At 47.4% G+C, this 16,818-nt stretch overlaps 1 protein-coding gene across 5 annotated transcripts; it reads left to right on the forward strand.

The window, feature by feature from the left end:
- The first annotated feature begins 1,685 nt into the window (after positions 1 to 1,685).
- LOC122847209 lies at positions 1,686 to 14,155 on the forward strand. 5 transcript variants are annotated; one of them, XM_044144672.1, is made up of 12 exons: positions 6,850 to 7,539; positions 8,508 to 8,711; positions 9,063 to 9,249; positions 9,332 to 9,500; positions 9,922 to 10,015; positions 10,096 to 10,128; positions 10,730 to 10,780; positions 11,275 to 11,402; positions 11,561 to 11,681; positions 11,849 to 11,919; positions 12,432 to 12,689; positions 13,538 to 14,155. In XM_044144672.1, the coding sequence occupies exons 2-11, from the start codon at positions 8,513 to 8,515 to the stop codon at positions 12,648 to 12,650; spliced, it is 1,272 nt and encodes a 423-aa protein (XP_044000607.1). In that variant the 5' UTR covers positions 6,850 to 7,539; positions 8,508 to 8,512; the 3' UTR covers positions 12,651 to 12,689; positions 13,538 to 14,155. The 5 variants fall into 5 exon arrangements, with proteins under 5 accessions (XP_044000608.1, XP_044000605.1, XP_044000607.1 ...); XM_044144673.1 differs by lacking the exon at positions 6,850 to 7,539 and adding an exon at positions 1,686 to 1,729 and having other exon boundaries at positions 12,432 to 14,155; XM_044144670.1 differs by lacking the exon at positions 6,850 to 7,539 and adding an exon at positions 6,711 to 6,829 and having other exon boundaries at positions 12,432 to 14,155.
- The last annotated feature ends 2,663 nt before the right edge of the window (positions 14,156 to 16,818 follow it).

The following is a 16,818-nucleotide window of genomic DNA, read 5'->3' on the forward strand; positions in this document are numbered from 1 at the left end:
CACCAGAGGTTTGTTCATTACCAGATTAAGATCCAGTTGGAGGGGTCAGAGGTCAGAGGTCAGAGGCGGGTTAACACTGGACTCTGTGCATTCAGGATGCAGCAGCTGAAGGAGAGCTGCTGCAGCAGGTCTGATGCTGCAGCTGAGCCCGGTTCTCCTTTAACCAGCCCTGCTGGGTCCAGATGGCTCGGTTCTACCAGGATTCTGGTCCAAGTTGAAGTTGAACCGAACACAGAAGGTGAAACAATCAGGATGAGAAACTGACAGAGACAGAAAGTCCAGCAGGAAGCAGGAGCCAATCAGAAAGCAGAGAGAGAATCCTGCTGGACGGGTTAAAGACCTGCTGGATCAGCATATCAGAATGTCTGGTTCTGGTTCTGGTTCTGGAACCAGACATGGAGAAGCAGCGTTCAGCTTCTATGCTCACAGATCTGGAACAAACTTCTAGAAAACTGAGAATCATCTGAAACCCTGAGCCCCTTTGAGGCTAACCTGGTTAGCGCTGCTTCTGGACCAATAATCAATCAGATGTTGATCAATATATTACAATGTAACAATGATCTTCATGATGTCACTGATCAGGATCTCAGATGGCGTTCTGACTTTTTACTTTATTTTTATAAAGCTGCTGAACAGATAAATTTGATTGATTGATTGATTGATTGATTGATTGATTGTTCTGGTGGCATTGATCAGACCATCGGTCCTTGGCCCGGTGTTTCCCCCGTCCTGCATGTTTTAGGTGTTTCCCTTCAGTCACATGGACTGAATCTCTGTCTGATTAACAGCCTGCTGTTCTTGATGGCTGCAGGAGAGGTCATGCAACCATCTGGACCAGCTGTTCTGGACTAGCGGCTCATCTAGAGCAGCACTGAGGACTGGAACTGAGAAGCTCTGGTGTAGGGAGTGAACGACGGCGGCGTCCTGCAGCTCTGAGAGGAATGAGGATGTGGAGACGCCGGTTCTGTCCAAACATGTCAGATCAGCCCGAGCAGCTGCAGCACAAAGGAAAGAAACAGCATGAAAAAGAGGCGGAGCTTCAGGGGCGAACAGCAACACCAGGAGCAGAAACACGTCCAGGAGGGGACACCGTCAACTCTTGGGAACGCTCAGGAACAGGAAGTCTGGTTCTGATCCATTTCCTGGTGCTGCTCAGGACTCAGGCTGCAGCACTTTGACTGATCTGCTGCTGCCTGATTGGTTACTTATGGAGAACTGTTCATCAGCATCACAGAGATCCGGTTGTGTTTTCCACATGTATCATCAGGAGGTTCTGACCCGTTATGAACTGTGGGCGGGTCCACTGAGTCGCTGTCACTTCAATAATTCATCTAAATTCTGCAGTAGAAGATCCTCAGTGATTTGGACTGATGGGTCCAAATCACTGAGGATCTTCTACTGCAGAAAGAAAACCTGCCAGAGCCACAAGACCCATAAAATGAGTCAGTTAGTGTCCAGCATGTGTGGGGTCTGCAGAGGTATTAGCTGCCCTTCTGCTGCCCTTTGACCTGGGTCAGATTACAGCCAGATCCTTTCTGCAGAGAATAATGTTTTGTTAACAGTTCACCCTGTTTATCTGCAGAAGAAGGGTGCGGTGTTGGTTGCCCTGGCAACGATGTGAACTGGATCCGCCCCCGGCCCAGTATAAAGACCCTCCCTGCTGAAGCAGCAGGTCAAAACTTGAGCTGAACGTCTTCCTGCTGCTGAAGCTCTGAGGTAACCATCTGAGGTAAGGCTGATCTCTAATGTCTAGACAGAACCGGTCCAGAAACTCCAGTTCTGCTGCTGTCGGGTTTCCTGATCCTGGTTCAGAGAAGATGCAGCTGCAGACATTTCATGACCGAACTGAAACATGAACAGTGTTCCTGGATGAACTGCAGCAGGTTTTATTCTGGGCAGGTTGTGAATTTCTGAAGGAAAGACCGGTTTGATTGGTTGCTATGGAGACGGAGGATTCAGGTTCAGATGATCCAGAACAAGTCAGCAGTCTGATGATGATGATGATGATAATCCAGCTCAGATTACCGTTAAACTCAGAGAGTCAGACCCGGTTCCTCTACATGGTCCCAGTAACTGACTGGGAGCCCAGAACAGAACACTGGTAGAACCCTGACCTCTAGTGGGAGGGCAGAGCGCTGCGGTGATGTGTCTCTGTGGACGTTCTCTCCTTATGGACGTTCTCTCCTTATGGACGTTCTCTCCTTGTGGACGTTCTGTCCTTATGGACGTTCTCTCCTTGTGGACGTTCTGTCCTTGTGGACGTTCTCTCCTTATGGACGTTCTCTCCTTATGGACGTTCTCTCCTTATGGACGTTCTCTCCTTGTGGACGTTCTGTCCTTGTGGACGTTCTGTCCTTATGGACGTTCTGTCCTTATGGACGTTCTGTCCTTATGGACGTTCTCTCCTTATGGACGTTCTGTCCTTATGGACGTTCTGTCCTTATGGACGTTCTCTCCTTATGGACGTTCTCTCCTTGTGGACGTTCTGTCCTTATGGACGTTCTGTCCTTATGGACGTTCTCTCCTTATGGACGTTCTGTCCTTGTGGACGTTCTGTCCTTGTGGACGTTCTGTCCTTGTGGACGTTCTGTCCTTATGGACGTTCTGTCCTTATGGACGTTCTCTCCTTATGGACGTTCTCTCCTTATGGACGTTCTGTCCTTGTGGACGTTCTGTCCTTATGGACGTTCTGTCCTTGTGGACGTTCTGTCCTTATGGACGTTCTGTCCTTATGGACGTTCTCTCCTTGTGGACGTTCTGTCCTTGTGGACGTTCTGTCCTTGTGGACGTTCTGTCCTTATGGACGTTCTGTCCTTGTGGACGTTCTGTCCTTATGGACGTTCTGTCCTTATGGACGTTCTCTCCTTATGGACGTTCTGTCCTTGTGGACGTTCTCTCCTTATGGACGTTCTGTCCTTGTGGACGTTCTCTCCTTATGGACGTTCTGTCCTTATGGACGTTCTGTCCTTGTGGACGTTCTCTCCTTGTGGACGTTCTCTCCTTATGGACGTTCTCTCCTTGTGGACGTTCTCTCCTTGTGGACGTTCTGTCCTTGTGGACGTTCTGTCCTTGTGGACGTTCTGTCCTTGTGGACGTTCTGTCCTTATGGACGTTCTGTCCTTATGGACGTTCTCTCCTTGTGGACGTTCTGTCCTTATGGACGTTCTGTCCTTATGGACGTTCTCTCCTTATGGACGTTCTGTCCTTGTGGACGTTCTCTCCTTATGGACGTTCTGTCCTTGTGGACGTTCTGTCCTTATGGACGTTCTGTCCTTATGGACGTTCTGTCCTTGTGGACGTTCTCTCCTTATGGACGTTCTGTCCTTGTGGACGTTCTGTCCTTATGGACGTTCTCTCCTTGTGGACGTTCTCTCCTTATGGACGTTCTGTCCTTGTGGACGTTCTGTCCTTATGGACGTTCTGTCCTTGTGGACGTTCTGTCCTTGTGGACGTTCTCTCCTTATGGACGTTCTGTCCTTGTGGACGTTCTGTCCTTATGGACGTTCTCTCCTTGTGGACGTTCTCTCCTTATGGACGTTCTGTCCTTATGGACGTTCTCTCCTTATGGACGTTCTGTCCTTGTGGACGTTCTCTCCTTATGGACGTTCTGTCCTTGTGGACGTTCTGTCCTTATGGACGTTCTCTCCTTATGGACGTTCTGTCCTTGTGGACGTTCTGTCCTTATGGACGTTCTCTCCTTATGGACGTTCTGTCCTTATGGACGTTCTCTCCTTATGGACGTTCTCTCCTTATGGACGTTCTCTCCTTGTGGACGTTCTCTCCTTATGGACGTTCTCTCCTTGTGGACGTTCTGTCCTTATGGACGTTCTGTCCTTGTGGACGTTCTCTCCTTGTGGACGTTCTCTCCTTGTGGACGTTCTGTCCTTATGGACGTTCTGTCCTTGTGGACGTTCTCTCCTTGTGGACGTTCTGTCCTTGTGGACGTTCTGTCCTTATGGACGTTCTGTCCTTATGGACGTTCTCTCCTTGTGGACGTTCTGTCCTTGTGGACGTTCTGTCCTTGTGGACGTTCTCTCCTTATGGACGTTCTCTCCTTATGGACGTTCTCTCCTTATGGACGTTCTGTCCTTATGGACGTTCTGTCCTTGTGGACGTTCTGTCCTTATGGACGTTCTGTCCTTATGGACGTTCTCTCCTTATGGACGTTCTGTCCTTGTGGACGTTCTGTCCTTATGGACGTTCTGTCCTTATGGACGTTCTGTCCTTGTGGACGTTCTCTCCTTATGGACGTTCTGTCCTTGTGGACGTTCTGTCCTTATGGACGTTCTCTCCTTATGGACGTTCTGTCCTTATGGACGTTCTGTCCTTATGGACGTTCTGTCCTTGTGGACGTTCTGTCCTTATGGACGTTCTGTCCTTATGGACGTTCTCTCCTTATGGACGTTCTGTCCTTATGGACGTTCTGTCTCCCCAGACGATGTTTGCGGCTAAAACCGAAGCTCTGCTGAGGAACACTGGCGCTCAGAAGGATCTGATCTCCAACTGCAACCTGAACAGGAAGATGGAGGTTCTGACTCTGGTTCGGGTCCGAAGGGGAGCCATCTTCCAGTTCCCCACATACAAGGCCATGAACGTCACGCTGCCAGAGCTGCTGGGGGACCTGGACTTCTCGCCAGGTGAGTCACCTGAAGCTCAGCAGCTGCAGAACCAGGTGACGTAGAGACTCTCTGCATCCTGACAGAGTTAGAGGAGGAGATCCTGGTGAAGGACTTCAAGATGTGGGTGGAGTCCAGCGGCAGCGGCGAGGTGGATGGAGGACACGGGGCGGTCGGTGAAGCCCGTCTCTCGGCAAACTACGACTCGGTGGACGGCCTGACCGAGTCTGTCAGCATCAACAAAAAGAGAGTCGACCTTTCATCTGTGAGGAGCAGGTTCAGCGGCAGGTAAAGGTGATGAAGAGGTTTAGCAGCGGCTCCGCTTCCTGTTAACCTTTTGTCTCCGTGTCCCTCCGTGTCCCTCCTCTTGTCTCCATGTCCCTCCTCTTGTCTCCATGTCCCTCCTCTTGTCTCCGTGTCCCTCCATGTCCCTCCCCCTGTCTCCGTGTCCCTCCATGTCCCTCCGTGTCCCTCCATGTCCCTCCTCTTGTCTCCGTGTCCCTCCTCTTGTCTCCATGTCCCTCCTCCTGTCTCTGTGTCCCTCCGTGTCCCTCCATGTCCCTCCTCTTGTCTCCGTGTCCCTCCGTGTCCCTCCTCCTGTCTCCGTGTCCCTCCATGTCCCTCCGTGTCCCTCCATGTCCCTCCTCTTGTCTCCATGTCCCTCCATGTCCCTCCTCTTGTCTCCATGTCCCTCCTCTTGTCTCCATGTCCCTCCATGTCCCTCCTCCTGTCTCCATGTCCCTCCATGTCCCTCCTCTTGTCTCCATGTCCCTCCATGTCCCTCCTCCTGTCTCCATGTCCCTCCATGTCCCTCCATGTCCCTCCTCTTGTCTCCGTGTCCCTCCGTGTCCCTCCAGGTGGACAGTCTGAAGGATGGAGATGAGCCCAGTCTCCCAGCGTGTCCTCCTGTCCCCCTGCAGCAGGACGGGGAGCTGCGCTGGGCGGCGGATGTCCTCTGTGGGTCCAGTGAGACTCTGGTGGAGCTGAGTGCGGCGTGGGACCGGCGGCCCGAGGTTCTGCTGGAGGTTCTGGCTCTGGCCGTGTTGGGAGTCCACAGGCTGCAGAGTGAAGAGTGAACCAACCTGCCCTGCAAAAACACAACATCCTGATTTGTACAACCTGAAATTAAAAGTTGTTCTGTTGGACCTGGTCAGTGAACCACTTGGTTTCCTCTGATCACATCAATAATCCTGGCCTGGTTTTTGTTTCTCATTCAGTTTTTATTCTGAACTGTTTTATCTATTATTATTTTAAAGCATAATTCATTGGTAGGCTAGCTGTAGCATCACACTTTGAGCTCACGACGTCACGCCAGATACACAGCAGTGCTGATAAATGGTTGTACACATGCAGGCCACTGGGGGGCGCCACAGCTGGAGAGAAACTGCTGTAAATACGGGATACACTGAAGGGCAGGTTATTCCTTCTGCTGGTGAAACTCTGACTTCAGGAAAACGCCTCAGACAGACGGACTAGAAATGACGTCCTGTGCCTTTAATTCAGAGCAACGACTCCAATAGGAGCAGAAATCAGAATCAGTTTGAGAACCAACAAGAAGTTTCTAAACTATCAGCCCCACACTGGGCCGTCTGCTGGTTAGGGACCCATGTAGGGATGACACAGCTACTATGAGGCCAGTTTGGGACCCATTGGGGAAAGACACTCATCTGGGTCCCATGTTTAAACATAAAGTGAGACCAGTATGGGGACAATTAGGGACTTCTGACTGGGCCCATCTGACTGGGCCCATCTGACTGGACCCATCTGACTGGGCCCATCTGACTGGGCCCATCTGACTGGATCCATCTGACTGGGCCCGTCTGACTGGGCCCAGCAGCCTGAGCGCGGTGAGGCTCATGTAAACTCTGAACAAAGACGTGGAGCAGGTCTGATTGGTCCCTCAGGACGTGTTGGGTCTGGTTGGTTCTGATTCTGTTCCTGTAAACGAGCCTGAAGCTTTGAGTCCTGAGGATGAAACGTGTCCCGTGTCGGTGGGAGGTTGGAGACAGGAACTGGTTTCCTGTGCGGCTCAGAGCAGAACGGTTCTGGTAGCGTGAGATTGTGACGTAAATCCAGGAAATGGTTCTGTTGACATATAAGCAGCTGAAGCCGTGGAGACGCAGCCTGACGCTGCTGCTGCTGCTGCTGCTGCTGCTGCTGCTGCTGCTGCTGCTGCTGCTGCTGCTGCTGCTGCTGCTGAACCAGACGTCCAGGTAAAGCTCTCTGTGTCTCTACCTGCTGAACGTCCTGCTAGGCAGAAATGTTTCTATTTTAAACAAATTATTTTACTAAATGAAAGAAGGCAAGAGGTTTTAAAAGTTACTAAACTGCAGGACATTTGAAACTGGGATAAAAGCAGAAGAAAGTGACATTTTTAATCAAAGTTATCCGTGTTGCAGTAAATCTGGACCGATTACGACGACCTGCAGCCGTTTCTCTGGGTCAGGAAACCAGAACCAAAACGTGACACGAAGCTTTGAAACGGGTCATCAGCAAACACACAGTCAGAAAAGCAGTGGAACCGGTCCATCTGGACCCAGTGGTTCCACAGAAAGAGCCTGAGGTGGGAGCCTTCAGGTTCCCAGCATGTCAGCATTTGATCTGCAGCATAATTACTGCCTGGCTCATGAAGGAATGTGCAGCCGTTAATCCAGTCCAGACATGTCAAAGTTCTGATCAACAATCAGGGCCGATATCTGATAAACCGACAGAAGACGAATAACTAAATCCATAATCAATGCAGCCTGAGTGCTGCAGAGCCACCAGGCTGACCAGGTTGGATTAAAACATTTGTTCTTAAACCGTCTTCAGAGATCTGGACGGACTTGATGGTGATTCAGAACTTTGGGAAACTAAAGGATTTAGTTCCTGCAACATTTCAGGATCAACACAAAGCAGCAGTTTTTGAGCTGAGGGTTCAAAGGTCAGTGCCCTGGATGTCTGAGGTATTCTAGCGCTGCAGGACGTGATGCTGACCCAGATCTGGCGCCGGTTCTGGAAACAACATTCAGTTTGAGCCTCACAGACCCAGACTGAGGAAAAACAGTAGAATTTATAGAAATGATTGAAGACCATCATTAGAAATCCAGCCTGAAATCAGAAGACTGGGATCAGAACCGGGTCAGAACCGGATCAGAACTGGGTCAGAACCGGATCAGAACCGAGTCAGAACTGGATCAGAACCAGGTCAGAACCGGATCAGAACCGGGTCAGAACCGAGTCAGAACTGGATCAGAACCAGATCAGAACCAGGTCAGAACCGGATCAGAACCAGATCAGAACCGAGTCAGAACTGGATCAGAACCAGATCAGAACCAGGTCAGAACCGGATCAGAACCGGGTCAGAACCGAGTCAGAACTGGATCAGAACCAGATCAGAACCGAGTCAGAACCAGATCAGAACCGAGTCAGAACCGGGTCAGAACCGGATCAGAACCGGATCAGAACCGAGTCAGAACCGGATCAGAACCGGGTCAGAACCGAGTCAGAACCGGATCAGAACCAGATCAGAACCGAGTCAGAACCAGATCAGAACCGAGTCAGAACCAGGTCAGAACCAGATCAGAACCGGGTCAGAACCAGATCAGTACCGGATCAGAACCAGATCAGAACCGAGTCAGAACTGGATCAGAACCAGATCAGAACCGAGTCAGAACCAGATCAGAACCGGGTCAGAACCGAGTCAGAACTGGATCAGAACCAGATCAGAACCAGGTCAGAACCGGATCAGAACCAGATCAGAACCGAGTCAGAACTGGATCAGAACCGAGTCAGAACCAGGTCAGAACCAGATCAGAACCAGATCAGTACCGGATCAGAACCAGACAGTATGAGCGGTTTGTTCGATGAGCTTTCGGTGCTTCTCCTTTCAGCCTCTCCTTCTGTTTCCAGACATCATGTTCAAAGCTGCAGCCCAGGCGTTCGTCAAAAGACTGACAGCTGACAAGCGTTTCGTTCCCAATGAAGATCCAGACACAGAATTAGACCTTCTGACTTTAGTTAGAATCAAGAAGGGCAGTTTCTGGACTCATCCCAAGTACACAGTGCTCAAGTCCACCTTACCGAAGCTTGTGGGGGACAAGACGTTTTCACCAGGTGAGTCATTGGAAGCCTAGTTGATTCTGCGTTGTGTCTTGTGGAATAACAGCAGTAACTGAACTGCTGTTACTGCAGTATATATATTATATATAATAGTATATATTGTACCATGCTTACAATATAATCATTACGTACTGAACAAACCTTCATACCTTACCCCACAAAGTCCAATCTGGCAAAACAATACATTCTCCATAAGCTCTAAACTGATCTTAATACACTCAGCAGTAAAGACAATAGTTCAGAATTACATATTTTCAAAAAAAAGCAGCTGGTGTCCATATTTGTTCCTATAACAATAAGCTTCTAGTGTAATAACATCTCGCTGCTGCACTTGCTTCCTTGCAGCTGATAAGGATGAAGAGATGGCGGTGGACTTCAGGACATACAGAATGATCGGTGGGAACGTCCAGGTGAAGGCAGGAGACGTTGCTGATGCTGAGGCAAGCGCTGATGTTGTGGATGCTATGAGTTCTGCTACCATCAAGAAAAAGATGGTGGATTTTGATTGTGTGAGAGAGACTTTCAGGGGCAAGTAGGTTCAGTTTCCCTCTGTTCTGCCACACTGCAGGTTGGAACAGCTTCTGTTTTCTGATGCTGATCTTCTTCTTTGTCAGGATGATTAAAGACGACGACCTGAAGCAGCTGAAGCTGAACAAAAACTACACACTGGGCTTTGTTTATGAGAGGGCTTACAACACGCAACCAGTGACACTGACCAGTTCAACAAGCTGTGAGGGGAAAGTCTCAGGGTTGCATAACAGCCTGCTGAATGTGGGTGTTGGGGTGAGTGGCCCTTCAATGAGTCGCACATGTTGAGAACATCTGAATATCTGCTGACTGAAGATGAGCTAGTTTGGGTTTGAGAGGCGTCTGCCCCCCTGCAGTACAGTTTTGCCTCCACAGTTTAAGTTTATTGAAACATATTCAGTTGAAGTACGATGCCTCATATTTTCTGACAGGGAAGAAAAAGTGTCCTGGGAGTCCCTGACTCCGTTTCATCTGCATCTGATCAGTGCTCAGATTCAGATTGGTAGACATCTTGGTGCCGGTTGATTTGGTCCAATCCTAATCTGGATGATTTACATGGGATGACAATCACTGACAGTTCAGACATAATCAGGTTCTCTCTGCATCTGAGGAATAGTTTTATTTTCTCTGTAGAGATGAATAAATAAACCTCCTTGGGTTTGGTTTGTTCTGTCAGATGAAGGCGGAGGTGTTCACCCAATACAAGGTACCAGAAAACAGAACCTTTGCTTACAGCCTGGTGGAGATCACACTGAACAATGGGAAGATCGGTAGGAGCACTCACTCACCGTCTGTACAGAGCTGGAGATGTTGGTGTTGGTGACTAATCATTTCTTCTTGCCTTTTGCAGAAATCCCTTTAGAAACCTGGATTCACAAAAAACGTAGGCCTGAGTTTTATTAAAACAATTCCTTATTACTGTAGACTAAAATATAATATCTAGTAGAAGACTTTAGTCCTTGAATTGATGTTTTTAACAACGAAATGCAGGGAGGAGACTGGACAGGTGACCATGCAGGAAGTTTTCATGATGAACCTCCAGAACTGTAGTTGATGGGAAAAAACAACATGGAGGCAAAAGATCTGATGGGAACAAAAGGATCTGAGAAGATTGGGAGGAAAAACCCTCAGGGGTCGAGAAAAAGACTAGAAGAGAGCAGAAGCTGTGTGAGCATTTGGGTTCATGGAATGACGGTCAGAAAGTGAAGGATATCAGACCAGAAGACGACCAGAGGTCTGACCGGGGGAAAGGAGCTAATGAAGAGTCTGGGGGATAAAGGTCACTCCAAGGACCCAATGAAGAGACTCTCAGGGTGACCCAAAGGTCACTCTGTCCAACAAAGAACTTCTGCAGCAAACAAGCCCGTTTCTGACCGTTTGGAGGTTTACTTTTAGACAAAACTGAATTTCCAGGTTCTAAGACCTGAGGTCTGGTCCATGTGTGGCTCTTCATTTGAACTGACCGTTATCTTTTCTGTTTACAGGTTTGCTCTCTGACGCCATAGACCACGATATCCTGGAAAAAGCTATAGATGGTGAGAAGTATTCTTTACCTGCTCAGTTTTATTTGTGTTTCCAAATCACCAGATCCTGAGAAGTTTCGGTTTCAGAGATATTTTCCTGGTAAGACAAAGCAGTTAAAGCTTGACTGGCTTGTTTTGCCACATGGCTCAGTGGTGCAGCCGGCGCTCCATATGCTGAGGCTGCAGTCGTCCTCGGTTCGATTCCTGGCCCTAGGACACTTGCTGCAGGTCTTCCTGTCCTTGTCTCTGTCCTTCTTTCTGTCCATCTGCTGTTGAATGAAGAGCCATAAAATGACCTTCAAAACAAAACTTCATGAATTGACTCTTTTACTAACAGTTGTTTGGTTTCATGTAAAACTGGAGGAACATTAATGTCCAAATTCTCCTTATCCTGATTAATGTTTAGTTCCTAAGATTCCATGTTTGTTGGAGTCACATGAGACGTGAATCAACCAGTCACTGGATTCATAACAGAATCTTGCTGGTTTTCACTGTTTTTCCTGCAGGGATTGAAATGAAGGAAAATATTCTGAAGCTGATTGACAAACTTCCAGAGTCGACTGGTGGAGATCTGCTGAAAAAGCTTAGAGAGGTTCTGGAGGAAGACGATGCTCTGAGTGAGCTGGAGGACATAGTAAGACTTTGGTGTAAACTGGTCTGAGGATCAGAGGGTTTCTGCTCCCTGGTCAGGAGATGCTCAGATCTTAGAGCAGAAATCTGCATCACAGCTTCAATTTCTAACCTCACAGTCCGGTCTGGATTAGTGGATCACTGTCTTCCTCTTCCTCTCAGCTGAACGAAAGCAGTGGGCCTCCTGTCTCTAAGACTGTCTCTTCCTTCATGGACATCCTGGACCAATCCAAAGCCCCCAAGGCGAGGGACGGTCTTTGTGTTCTGGTGGCCGCCTTGGATGGTGAGTCTCCTCTGAGCAGAAGAAGCTCAGCAACTTCAGCTATTAGTTGTTTTCAGGTCTGAATCTGCAGAGAAACTGATGATTTTGGCTCCTCCTGTGGAGAACATCCAGGATGTGAGACAGATCGACTCCTGAACATCTTCTTCTTCTTCTTCTGCTTTCTGTAGTTCTGCCTCTGCCACTGCAGCGATCTCTGACCTCAGGAAGTCCCGAGTCTATCACCGTCCTCAACCAGCTGGTTTGTCCACATCATGTCCTCACTGTCACACTTCTTACATCACAAAAACTCACAAATCAAAACATAATTTAATCCACTGGGATAAAAAAAACAGACATGAAAACCTCCATCATACTGAAACACGTTGGGTCAACGTGTTTCAGTCCACTAACGTTCTCAATCGATTCTGACAAACTAAATCAGACCTCGTTAAATCTGAACACTGGATCTGTCTCCATGTCTCTCCACATGTCTCTCCACATGTCTCTCCACATGTCTCCATGTCTCTCTACGTGTCTCCATGTCTCTCCACGTGTCTCCATGTCTCTCTACGTGTCTCCATGTCTCTCCATGTCTCTCTACGTGTCTCCATGTCTCTCTACGTGTCTCCATGTCTCTCCACGTGTCTCCATGTCTCTCCACGTGTCTCCATGTCGCTCCACGTGTCTCCATGTCTCTCTACGTGTCTCCATGTCTCTCTACGTGTCTCCACGTGTCTCCACGTCTCTCCACGTCTCTCCATGTCTCTCCAGGTGGAAAGTCTGAAGGACAACGATGAACCCACGCTGACCGGTTCTGTCCCTGCCGCCCTGCAGCCAGATGGAGATCTGCGTTGGGCCGCTGATCTCCTCTGTTCCTCTGAAGAGACGCTGAAGACGCTGACTGATCTCTTCGATCTGCCACCAGAGGTTCTGCTGGAGGTTCTGGCTCTGGCCGTGATGGGAATCCACAAGCTGCAGGGCGGAGAGTAAAGCTGGTCCTGCTGGTGGACGTTTCACACTTTAAATGAGGGAAATATTTTTTAAATTCTGGGCCACTTCCTGTTGTGTTTCCTGTCACAGCGCCACCGTCTGTCAGGGAGGTTAAATAACACTAAAAACAATGAGCTGCTTGTGTCTAATTGCCTGATTTGTTCTGAATGAAACTTTGACTTTAAAATGAAAACCAATCTACTGTCTTTCTCCTCTCAGTGATTATTAGAGAGATTAAAACATGAAACGGCTTCACTGAATTTCTCCATGAACTAAGAATCAGCTTCATTCAGAAAGAAAAACATTCAGAACCGCGTTGTGATTATCATCAATGTCGAGTGAACGATTCAGAGACTGAGATCCAGACAGAAGTCAGGGAGCAAAAACCATCTTTAATGCACATTGATGGACTGAGAGAAAATCTGCTCTGACCAACTCAGAGTTACACAGTTAGTTTTTACGTCTCTTTCTCACGTAACAAAGACGGAGATTTAATCCTCAAAGAACAAAGCAAAGAAAGAAAAAGGCAGCAGACCATCGGAACGGTTCAACCTTGTGTCCACAAGCTTATGATCGTGTTTACAGGATGTGAAAACTAAAGTCCATTTCCTGAGCAGACGAGGCCAAAGGAAGAACGAGAAGTTCTGCAGAAACATCCTGTTGGATTAGTTTTCAGTTTCTGACAGAAAAACATACAGTAACATTATATTCATGTGATACATAAAAGCATCAATGTGTGATGCAAATAAAACATTTTTCTCTTTTATGGAAAATCTACTTCACATCAATCATACGAGCAGCGAGAACCAGAACCAGAACCAGAACCAGAACCGCTTCCAGAACTGCACAGAATCTCATGTCCTCCATGTTGATGTTCTACATTACAGAAAGAGAACAAGATGGCTGCAGCTGAGACCGGTACTGGACCCGGTACTGGAACCGGTACTGGACCCGCTACTGGACCCGCTACTGGACCCGGTACTGGAACTGGTACTGGAACTGGTACTGGACCCGCTACTGGACCCGGTACTGGAACTGGTACTGGAACTGGTACTGGACCCGCTACTGGACCCGGTACTGGAACTGGTACTGGACCCGGTACTGGAACTGGTACTGGACCCGGTCCACTAGTGGCACCAGAGAGTCCGACCCAGCTCTCTGGTCATTTCAGTGGTACTGTATTACATGGTCAACACCGAGGTCCAACAGAACCAGAACCAGAACCGTGGTTCCCTCGGGTACCAGCTGTAAACTGAAACTCTTTACTTCCTGTTTCTACCTCAGGAAAATATCTTTACAGTATTTGTGCTGCTGTGGTAAAATATCTTGCATTAAATCCGTTTTCATCGTGGTGAACTGAACCGTCGGGATCCATGGAGTTTCCTGGATCTTCATCCTTCCTGTTGGTACTGGACCCGGTACTGGAACCGGTACTGGACCCGGTACTGGACCCGGAGCTCGGATTCCTAACCTCCTGATTTAACCCCATTAAATGATTAAACCCATGAACTGCTTCTTCCTTTTTTATATTTTTCTCCTTTTCAACAAAACATTCAGAGAATGTTACTTTATTAGATCCATTGCTAATAATACTGGTTAGTAGCTTCCACATCTCTTTCTAAAAGTGATTTAGGCAAAAAAAGAAACTTCACCACCTTTTTATTGACAAAATATGATTTAGATAAAATAAAAATACTTAGGCCATTATGTTAGGAAGGTGACATGTTTGTTATTATAAACTCATGTTTTTAGCTGCCACTTCCAATCACTGCTGATCACCGATCACCGATCACATGGATTGGCTGTCAATGATTCTCTTTAGGTATAAATGCTAATTTGTGATCTGGCAAAATGGAACCATATAATCTGACTACAGTCCCACTGTGTTTAAACAGCTGTTATTATCCCATTTTAAATTCCTTTTTGAATCACTTATGAACTGTATTTTATATTAAATGAATTTTAAATTATTGTCTCAACATTTTTCAATTATGCTGCATCTAAATGAAATGAAAAAGTAAATATTTTGTATATAACAAGGATAGAAAATTATTTATATAAAGTAAGGTGCAACGTTAAATCAAAAGTGAAGGAGAACATGGTCCGGTCAGGTCCAATCAGAACCAACCGAACCAGCGCCAGCGGTGAACCGTGTGTGCGCCGTTAGCTTAAACCTGCTGCTAAATCCAGCTGCGCATTCAGACCCGCGTTTCCACACAAGCAGCTCCTTCCTGCCACAAAGCGCCTCTGAGGGATGGCTAATGTCATAATCTATATTATTCATTTCTACATTTTCTACATTATTTATATCTAGAATTCTAGACCAGCCAAGGTGTTGAGGGGATCCGTTTTGGTGGCCTTAGGATCAAATCTCTGCTTTTTGCGGATGATGTGGTCCTTTTGGCTTCATCAGGTCGTGATCTGCAGCTCTCACTGGAGCGGTTCTCAGCCGAGTGTGTAGCGGCTGGGATGGCGATCAGTGTCTCCAAATCCGATTCCATGGTCTTGAGCCGGAAAAGGGTAGAGTGTCTTCTCCGGGTCAGGGGGGGTGTCCTGCCCCAAGTGGAGGAGTTCAAGTATCTCAGGATCTTGTTCACGAATGGGGGAAGAAGGGAGCGGGAGATCGACAGGCGGATTGGTGCAGCGTCTGCAGTCAAGCGGGCGCTGTACCGGTCTGTCATGGTGAAGAGAGAGCTGAGCCAAAAAGCGAAGCTCTCGATTTACCGGTCGATCTACGTTCCCACCCTCATCTATGGTCATGAGCTTTGGGTCATGACCGAAAGAACGAGATCACGGATACAAGCGGCCGAAATGGGTTTTCTCCGTAGGGTGTCTGGGCTCTCCCTTAGAGAGAGAAGTTCAGTCATCCAAGAGGGACTCAGAGTAGAGCTGCTGCTCCTTCACATCGAGAGGAGCCAGTTGAGGAGCATCTGGTCAGGATGCCTCCTGGACGCCTCCCTGGCAGTGGCGGAGCTAGACTTTTATTTCTGGGGGGGCCAATGGGGGGCCAGGGCTATCTGTAAGGGGTCCACTGACTATGACAATGACAATACAGTAAAAGTACTTTCATTCACATACTATATATAAATAAAGACTCATGAAATGAGATTTGCTCATGTAATTTGCAGTTTATTATCAATGCATGCCACACAAAGCATAAGTGGACATTAACCTCTAAATGACACCATTGTAACAAGACAAGACTTACAATGAGAATGCAGTGTCACACAGTTCACAATTACAATATCTCAAAAAAGAAGGTTGTATGTTATGGAAACTGTTATTTAATAGATGCTACATGTGCATTTTATTTTCGAACTTAATGCAGCTATGACCAAATGTACTGACTCCTAAACTATCATTGGTACAAGTACCAGTCGGTGAAGACCCAAATCATGACGAGAAACAAGACTTCTTCATGCACTCATAAAAGTAAAATCCTTCGGTTGTTGTGAGATGAAGCAAAATATGTTACAAAGTCATCCATGTTGAGGCCCCGTGCCCTCCTTGACTCTATGCTAAGTGTTCCAATGTGACTTAGCCTGGCATCAGCCATTGTTGTCCTTAGGTAACTTTTAATTAATTTTAAAGCAGAAAAGCTTCTCTCACAAGAAGCAGTACTAACTGGACTAACTACTGCAATCTTGCAAAGTCTGAATAATTCATGTAAAACCTCTTTATAAGGTTCAAGAAACAGAATAAAATCAAGCAAAGTAGAAGGTGTGCCTAAATCACTCTTTATTCTCTGATCAAGCAAACGCCTTATTTGGTGCACTTCATGTTTCAGGTCATCTAAATCTGACTCAAAGATATGTCCAAAAGCAATCAGAGGCTCCTCATTCAAGAAAGTTGCACTTTGGGGTTTAGGGACTGCACTCCTTGCAGGGTGCCACTGGGTCCTTTTGGAAAAGCAAAGGAGTGCTGGACACTGCTGAGAAGAGATCAGTGGTATCTCCTGCAATTGCCCTTCTGGCTCATCATCATCCTGGTCAGGCGCAGAGCTTTCTGTGTTTTCAGACTCCTCCTTTGATGGAACTACGTTGTAAAAACAGTACATTAACATAATTGAACCAACAATTAAAGAAACACATTAGCAGAAGCCAGCAAGTAAAAATAACCTAAAACGGGCAGGAATTTGACTGTTTCTGTAGATACTCTGACCTGGTGA

This window comes from Gambusia affinis, linkage group LG17, assembly GCF_019740435.1.
Source record: "Gambusia affinis linkage group LG17, SWU_Gaff_1.0, whole genome shotgun sequence".
NCBI classification, from domain to species: Eukaryota; Metazoa; Chordata; class Actinopteri; order Cyprinodontiformes; family Poeciliidae; genus Gambusia; species Gambusia affinis.